We start from the raw sequence: 8,161 nt of genomic DNA, 5'->3' as shown, positions 1-8,161 counted from the left end.
TGCAGGCATCCGATATTTTCTTGGCCCCAGTCTAGGGCAACTTGTCTACCCCCTCCGTTCTAAAATAGAGTGTCGTTTTAGGTTTTCGTGTCACAAGTTTGATTCGATTAGTAGAAAATACGTACAATAATTATATCTCTAAATAAATTTGTTAAAAAAACTAGACTTAGATATCTTTCCAATAATATTAATTATGTATTATAAATATTAATATTTTTTTACTATATATTTAATTAAAGTTATTTTTTAGAAGCGAAAACAACATTTATTTTGGGACGGAGGGAGTATACTACCAGTTGACCAAAACGCTACAGCGACGTCACAATCACTGTCACAGCTCCAGCTAACCAACCACCAAGGAAGGAGAGGAAAAAAAAGGAGAGAAGCGATTAAGCTAGATCCCATGGCGGCGGCCATGGTGGAGAGCTTATCGACTGGGGTGATGAACTCTGTGATAGAGAAGCTGGGTGCTCTAATGGGGGAGCAGTACGAGAAGCACAGGGCGGTGCGGAGGGACGTGGCGTTCCTCAAGGACGAGCTCAGCAGCATGCACGCGGTCCTCAACAAGCTCGCCATCGCCAACATGGAGGAGCTTGACCCGCAGACGGTGGAGTGGAGGAACCAGGTGATGGGCATGGCATTTGACATCGAGGATTCCATCGACGACTTCATGCAGCATCATCAGGTAGTAGGTGATGAGGATGCCTCCACCACCACCAGCACTGCTGATTTGGGCTTCATCGCCAAGATCCGCCAGTATGTCAGTGAGCTGAGGCTGCGCCATCACTTCACCAAGCAAATCCAAGAGCTCAAGAGTCGGGTGATTGAAGTCAGTGAGCGCCGTAAAAGGTACAAGCTTGACGAAGCTGCTGCTGCTGCTGCCGCTGCCTCGAGCTCTAGCTTATTTGTAACTGTTGACCCTCGCATGGCTGCGCTATATACAGAGGCAGACAGCCTCGTCGGCATAGAAGGTCCAGTGGACGATATTGTCGAGTTGTTGTTAGACAAGAAGGAAGGCGACGATGGAGATGCATCAGCATCACCACTGGGTCTGAGAGTGGTGGCCATTGTTGGGTTGGGAGGTCTTGGCAAAACAACTGTAGCAAATCAAGTGTACCGTAAGATTCGAGGGCAATACGACTGCGAGATGTTTGTGTCAGTGTCTCAAAGGCCAGATATGTTGAAGCTCCTTGGTAGGATCACCCACAAGGTTGGAATGCCACAGTTGAATCATATCGTTGAAGTGGAAGATTTAATTGAGACCATCAGAGGGTATCTGAAAGACTTAAGGTGCCCCTCCTCAATACTTAATTGCTTCTTTTCATGCTATACCACCAAACTGGCTGATGACTGACATTGTAGAATTTGTACAGGCAAAATATTGAGCTTAATTAGTTTAAATTTCTTGTGACGGACTACTCTTTGGTTACCGGAATCTTCATGTTAAGTCAGCTAAAAATAATACTGCTTGTCCAGCTAGCGTAGAGTAGTACGAAGGTCTAATTTTATAGTAAATGATTCGTAACTCTGAACTGCATACAGAAATAAGTCACGTGAAAGCTTACAATAGATGCAATGGTTTGAAATGTGACTGAAATCATCTTTCAAAAAAAATGTGACTGAAATGTAAGAAAATATTTAATTAGGCACTGTGGAAACTAACTCTGATCAACACTTCAACATATTATTTGCTCCACGCCTGAAAAAACAAATGCTATGTGAAATGGAAGAAGTACCGCAGATTGTCATATATGGGAGTGAAAGAAAAAGGAGAGAGTGGGCTGTCTTTCTTCCAAACAAGACTAGTTTACTAGGCCCTTAGTGTTCAACTCCATAATCCATTAGCTAGGTATTCAAGTAGCAATATAATGCCTCTTTACAAAAACTTAGGCCACAACATTATGTCCTCTGTTTGATTTCATGAATTACTTTTGAGCCAGGGTAAATGCTGCTATCTAGCTACATCTTGCAAGGACAGTAGAGTTTTATTATTCAGAATATAAGAGAAATGTGATTATTCTCTTGGATTATTTATGTTTATCTGAATTTCAATTCAAACTAAACACTCATTCGATTTTTGTGAATATTGCAGTTACTTTTTTGTTATTGATGATATATGGGATACATCAGTGTGGGATATTCTTCGTTGTGCCTTGCCAGATAATAATAAAGGGAGCAAAGTAATCACAACTACACGAATTGAGACAGTTGCAAAGGCATGTTGTAGCTACCGACCTGAGTTCATTTACAAGATGAAACCTCTTAATGATGAGAACTCAGCCAAATTATTTTTTAGCAGAGTTGGATATGTTTGTGCTCAGTCACTGAAAGATATCTCAGACGAAATATTACAAAAGTGCGGTGGTCTCCCATTAGCCATTATAAGCATTAGCAGCCTTTTGGCTAGCCAACCTGCCAGATCAAGGGAGCAATGGAAGTTTGTGTGCAGTTCACTTAGGTCAAATTTGAGAGAAAATCCAACTTTAGAGGGAATGAGACAAGTACTAAAACTTAGCTACAGCAATCTTCCTCTGCATCTGAAGACATGCTTGCTATATATCGGCATGTATCCAGAGGATCACTGCATTGAAAAGGTGGATCTGGTGAGGCTATGGGTTGCTGAAGGTTTTGTCGCTAACTTATGTGATGAAGATGCAGAGGAAGTTGCTGGAAGTTACTTCAATGAGCTTGTCAACAGGAGTATGATCCAACCTACAAACACGGGCTACAACGGTGAGGTGTCGAGGTGCAAAGTGCACGACATGATCCTTGATCTAATTAGACTGAAGTCGGAGGAAGAGAATTTCTTGAGGGTGGTAGACAATGCGAATCACATGGCCCTATCATCACAGAGCAAGGTTCGCCGGCTTTCCCTTCATTTGGGTTTTGGAGAAGATCAAGACACAGCTGCTGCAACAAGCTTAAGCATGTCACACATGCGCTCATTTGCTCTGTTTGGCAACACTGGCTTCACACCTCCTATTTCTAGATTCAAGTACATCCGAGTGCTGAATCTGAAAGACTGGCGTACTGATGGGCATGACATTGTTGATCTTACCCCTGTCTGCAAATTATTTCAGCTAAGGTATCTGAACATTGGTAGGAAAGCGCGCCTGCCAGCCCAAATAAGCAACCTACAATGTTTGGAAACACTGGAGCTGAATAAGCTTGATGGAGATGTGCCGTCAGATATTGTCCATTTGCCTTACCTGCTGCATTTCGTTGTTCCTTCTGGTAAACGGCTACCAGATGGAATTTGTGCGATGAGGTCCCTACGTACTCTAAGGTGCTTCGATGTGGGCTTGAACTCGGTGGACAATTTTAAGGGCGTTGCTGAGCTTCTGAATGTTAGGGATCTTGTGATTTCGTGCAGCGGCACCGCCCCTCAGCAAGGAATCATGGACACCTTGTGGTGTTCTATTGCCAAACTTATCAGTTGCAAACTGAGGGCTCTAACTTTTCCATTCTTCCCAGCTAATCTGCCTCCTCCGATTGTTGGATTAGATCATTTGGCCATCTCTCAAGCCGAGCACCATCTTGAGGTACTTGAGGTTTCTTCGACTTTGTTTCCCCAGGTTCCAAGCTGGATTGGTCAACACTGTAGTAGGCTCTCAATTCTGTCACTCACAGTTAACATCCTGAGACAGAATGACGTTGATCTACTTGTCCAGTTACCAAACCTGTTGGACCTGAAACTAAACATCCGGAAATGTCCAACAGAAAGAATCCTCATTGACAATGACAGCAGCGCAGTGGCATTCCCAGCTCTCAAGTTGTTCACATTCTCCTGTTTCGCGCCATGCCTCTTCTTTGGGGCAGGGGCACTGCCCAATCTCCATACGCTCACCCTGAACCACCATGGGCGCGGACTGGAGAATGTGAAGCTACTTGAAGGCGTCCAGCACCTGCTGAACCTCAAGGAAGTCCATGTCGTCTTCACCAACGGTTATTGTGGTGGCAGAGCAATGCCAGGTATAATGGAAGCCGCTGCCGAGGCTACATACAGGGATGCCATCAGCATGCACCCAGGGAAGAGTGGCATCAAGATCTTGGTTAACCTTTTCTGCTTAGTAATGCCACCCTCGGCTTTCTATTATGACTCTGACGACGGCGTGTTTGTCGGTAACTGAGGTACCCAATTGCTACCGATCTATCCTCCGTCAACACAACACGGTAATTCATTTCTTTTGTTTACATACTCGAGTTCTTTCACAGCATGTTTTGAATCGATGGTGGTAAACTACTTTCAAAGCTAAATCCATGGCCATTTGCGTGCAAGTGCATGCAAATTAATCTTCTTCTCAAACGTGAGTGTTCATGTGAAGGGTAGAGAGGAAGTTATTACTGAGTTGATTTTTTACTTTGAATTGCTTTTGCAGTTTGTAAGTTCATGCCATTGCCATGTATGCAATGCAGGATTGATCATGGGTGCTGTAATGGAGAACAGCCCCAAGTCCCAGCCAAGACACTCATGGGCCGCAGCCAAGCTAGCAAGCGCACCAAGGCCCAACGTCCGAACCATGGAACCCAAAAAGGTCTAGCCCAAGTGACTACAGGAGACGTGCATGTATATTATATTACCTAGTATTGTGTCTTTTTTTTCCGTATATATATATTTATAAATTATCATTGTTACAATTAAACGATTTATATTATAGTTTGGTATTTTAAAACTTGCTGTGTTTTTAGTGCATGTATAACAAATTATATATATTGTAAATTTTTATAATTGTTTTCAGGATTGATAAAGAGTTTTTAGTGGATTGTATATGAAAATTTTTGTTCGACATATCTTGCAGAAAAATTCTAGGTCTGCCACTGTGTTACCATTTTGGTCATTGGCTTTGTCCGGATATATAGGTGTGTTTGGTTACATATAGTCCAGTGACGAATCTAGGAAAATATTTAGGGGAGGCTTCTGCTACCTTAAGATAACTTCAGCCCTTTCTTAAAGAGCATCAGTGATAAAAATTTGTATGAGGGACTAAGGGGGGCTACGTGGGTTCTACGGTCGTAGGGGAGGCTGGAGCCCCACCAACCCCACCGTTGGCTCTGTCGCTTATATAGTCCAACCCCTCTTGGCTCACCTCATCCATATACAAAGAACAATAAGCGCATTTGGTTGCATGGTGAAGACAACTAAAACCAGCTTCCAATTATATGATCTGATCCTGGTCCGGTGAAGACGGCTACTTTGGAGCCTGGCCCCATGGATACATGTTGTGAGAGGAGCGGCCCACACGCCATTCTCACATGTTAGACCAGTTCCATCCGCTCATGCATGGAACCAAATAACATCTTAGTTTGTTTTTGGCATTTGCTCATGCGAGCTCACAAAACATCTTTTATTGCTCATACATGATATACGATGCAAACCCCCCATTCAACAACCAAACATACCCACAAAAGGGCAAAAGGAGAGGTGTGAATTTCCTTAAAAACCAAGAGATGGGAGAGATTAAGTGTGTTGCTCTCCCTTGTCCCCTCTTTGTTTCACATTAACACTTGGTAGCAGATTCAACCGTTCCCAGTGGCGGAGCCAAGGGGGGGCTGGCAGGGGCCAATGCCCCCCCTAACATGTGTCAACAAAAAAAAAATTATTAGTATAAATTTAAGATTTTTATTTATGTTAAGAGAGAAATATAACAATTTTTGTCATATATACTTATTAATATCCTCAAGATAATAGAATTGTACTCCCTCTATTCTAAATTATAAGTAATTTTACGAATTTTGGAGAGTCAAAACATCCTAAATTTGACCAAATTTATATAATAAGATAATAATATTTATTATTAAATATGTTTTCGCAGTATATCTATTGGACGACATAAATCTTTATAATTCTTTCTATAGTTTTGGTCAAACTTGAGGTACTTTGACATTCCAAGATTCTTAGAATGATTTATAATTTGGGATGGAGGAAGTACAAAACATAACTAGATAATACTATGAGACACGTTAGAAAAACTGAGACGCAGATCTTAAGGTTTATAAAATCATCTCAAACATCTTGTTGTTAAGGGTTTATCGTCTACCACCGAAATAATAACACATTTCATCCTAAATACATATAGAAAATGCGAACACCTGTGTCAAGTTGATAAACTGAGCTAGACGGTCACTAGTTGTGCTGAGTTTTGACAAATTGGATTTTTTTGATTACCCCTCCTTATGTATAATTTCTGGCTCCGCCACGGTCCGTTCCGTGCTCCAATTCGAAAAACCCATTATCCCATCGATCTGACTTTGGTGTATTGTGATACAATTTTAGTTTAGGAAAACCACTAGTGAAAAGGTATATCCACTAGCGGTTCATAGCCATAGTCCTACATCGTGGTTTGTACTAGCACATAATCTTTATGAACTACTGATGGAAAAAACTGACGTAAACAAACATTGTTTCACATCCCCTTTCACCGACTTACGGGCCATGAGGTCTCATGTCCGAATCCATCTGAGGGATGCAAGAGCACACGATGGATGTAACCTCGTGTCATTGGCGGGATTTGTATAGTCAATTATTGACTTGACATAGGTTGTTGCATTGGTTGCCTACCTAGTTTGTGAGGATATCCATGCTGCCGATATGAGTTGGCTGGGCCAGCCTATAGCGTTATGTGCTCTGAGCCCCCTTGACATAATTCACTAGTACAGAGAGTGGTGGTTCGCAATCTCTTTGTACAGGCAGATTGACGAACCGCCAGTAGCTATAGGCCTGTGGAAATAAAAGTTTCCACAGGCGGTTCAGTTATGCGATCCCCTGTAGAAATAAATTTCTACAGGCGGTTCTGTTATGAAGGCGGTTCTCATAACAGAACCGCTTGTGGTAAGATTTTCCAATTTAACTTTATTTTCTAGTAAACCCTATTTTTAATATTATATATATATTATATACATTAATATTGAAACTATGTTAGGCTACAAGATTCAACCAATGCAACATGCAATATATTTATATATACCATTATTTTGTACATAAAATCATATTAATTACAAACATCACACATCAAAGTTTTTTGTTTACAGACATATGAGGTTTCACATCTGAAACCTCTATTCTAGTAACCCGATCGAGATAGCTTTAGCCTACTAATATCTCTTAGCGCTCTAAACTCAGGCTTTGCTAGGACGCTGGTCGGGTCGTGATATTTTCCTTCGGTGGGAATGGCTTCTCTCAAGAGAAAAGTGTAGAGGTCCTCAACTATGTTATATAGAACAGCTTGAGTCACGCTCTTCGCCTTTTCCAACTCATGTTGCTGCAGAGGAAGTTAGAAACATCATAAATTTATAGTTCATATAACACATGCTTATAGCAACAAAAAATGACACAAATAATATAAACGACTATTAGAGCAATACCTTAGAAGGGTTAGTTACATATCTTCTGGTCTCTCTCATGAACTCGCAGACGTAGAATCCACAGTGGACCGATCCGACTGGTTGCTTATGGCACTGATGTATGACAAAAAAGTGGATATTTATTAGTTGCAACATCGTCATATGCATATTATATTTATAAAATACAGCTTGTGATATTTTGGTACGTACCGGCCATTTATAAAATAATCTCAATGGCTGCCCCGCTTCTGATGAATCACACCTTCCACCTTTGATCTTATAATACCTATAGGCCCTATAGTATCGAATACACAATCCTCAAGTTATTCTAAAACTCTTATAAAAGTAGGTATGAATATTTAATGTACTCAGCTTACCGTTCTAAGTGTGTAATGAATTTTGCATAACTTGAAGGATCATAGTCTGCAGAGTCTAGGACTAGCACACGTCCTAGACTAAGATTAATGAGGAGGCAGATCCAGTGGTCCCTGAGAGGAGAATCGAAATTATGATGCAAGTGCCCATTGAAATTACTAATACGACGATGAATATAAATTGACACTTACCCAAAGTTGTATGGGGCAACAACACATTCTCGATCTTGATACTTGAGCAATGCCAAGGCTATGTAGAGGTCGTATTTACATTCATAATCTAGTCGATTTTCATCTATTATCTTCTTACGCTCAGCGGGGTCTAAACCTTCTAAGGAGTCGTGTTTGTCTCCGATTCTGAAGTTGTGCTGCTCCTCGCATATCTTCATCGAGCTCAGATACGCAACCTTTTTACTGGCAGACCTATCCGGATCTGAACTGTACCG

At 41.3% G+C, this 8,161-nt stretch overlaps 1 protein-coding gene across 2 annotated transcripts; it reads left to right on the top strand.

Moving 5' to 3' along the window:
- Positions 327 to 4,997, top strand: LOC8072771 (putative disease resistance RPP13-like protein 3). 2 transcript variants are annotated; one of them, XM_021460819.1, is made up of 3 exons: positions 327 to 1,290; positions 2,093 to 4,173; positions 4,380 to 4,997. In XM_021460819.1, exons 1-2 carry the CDS (start codon positions 404 to 406, stop codon positions 4,128 to 4,130), a joined length of 2,925 nt encoding a protein of 974 aa, XP_021316494.1. In that variant the 5' UTR covers positions 327 to 403; the 3' UTR covers positions 4,131 to 4,173; positions 4,380 to 4,997. The 2 variants fall into 2 exon arrangements, with proteins under 2 accessions (XP_021316494.1, XP_002450427.2); XM_002450382.2 differs by having other exon boundaries at positions 4,417 to 4,994.

The sequence above is a fragment of the Sorghum bicolor genome, chromosome 5 (genome assembly GCF_000003195.3).
Source record: "Sorghum bicolor cultivar BTx623 chromosome 5, Sorghum_bicolor_NCBIv3, whole genome shotgun sequence".
Taxonomy (NCBI): domain Eukaryota; kingdom Viridiplantae; phylum Streptophyta; class Magnoliopsida; order Poales; family Poaceae; genus Sorghum; species Sorghum bicolor.
The sequence above is the reverse complement of the archived record's forward strand: the minus strand, read 5'-3'. Positions and strand labels throughout refer to the sequence as shown.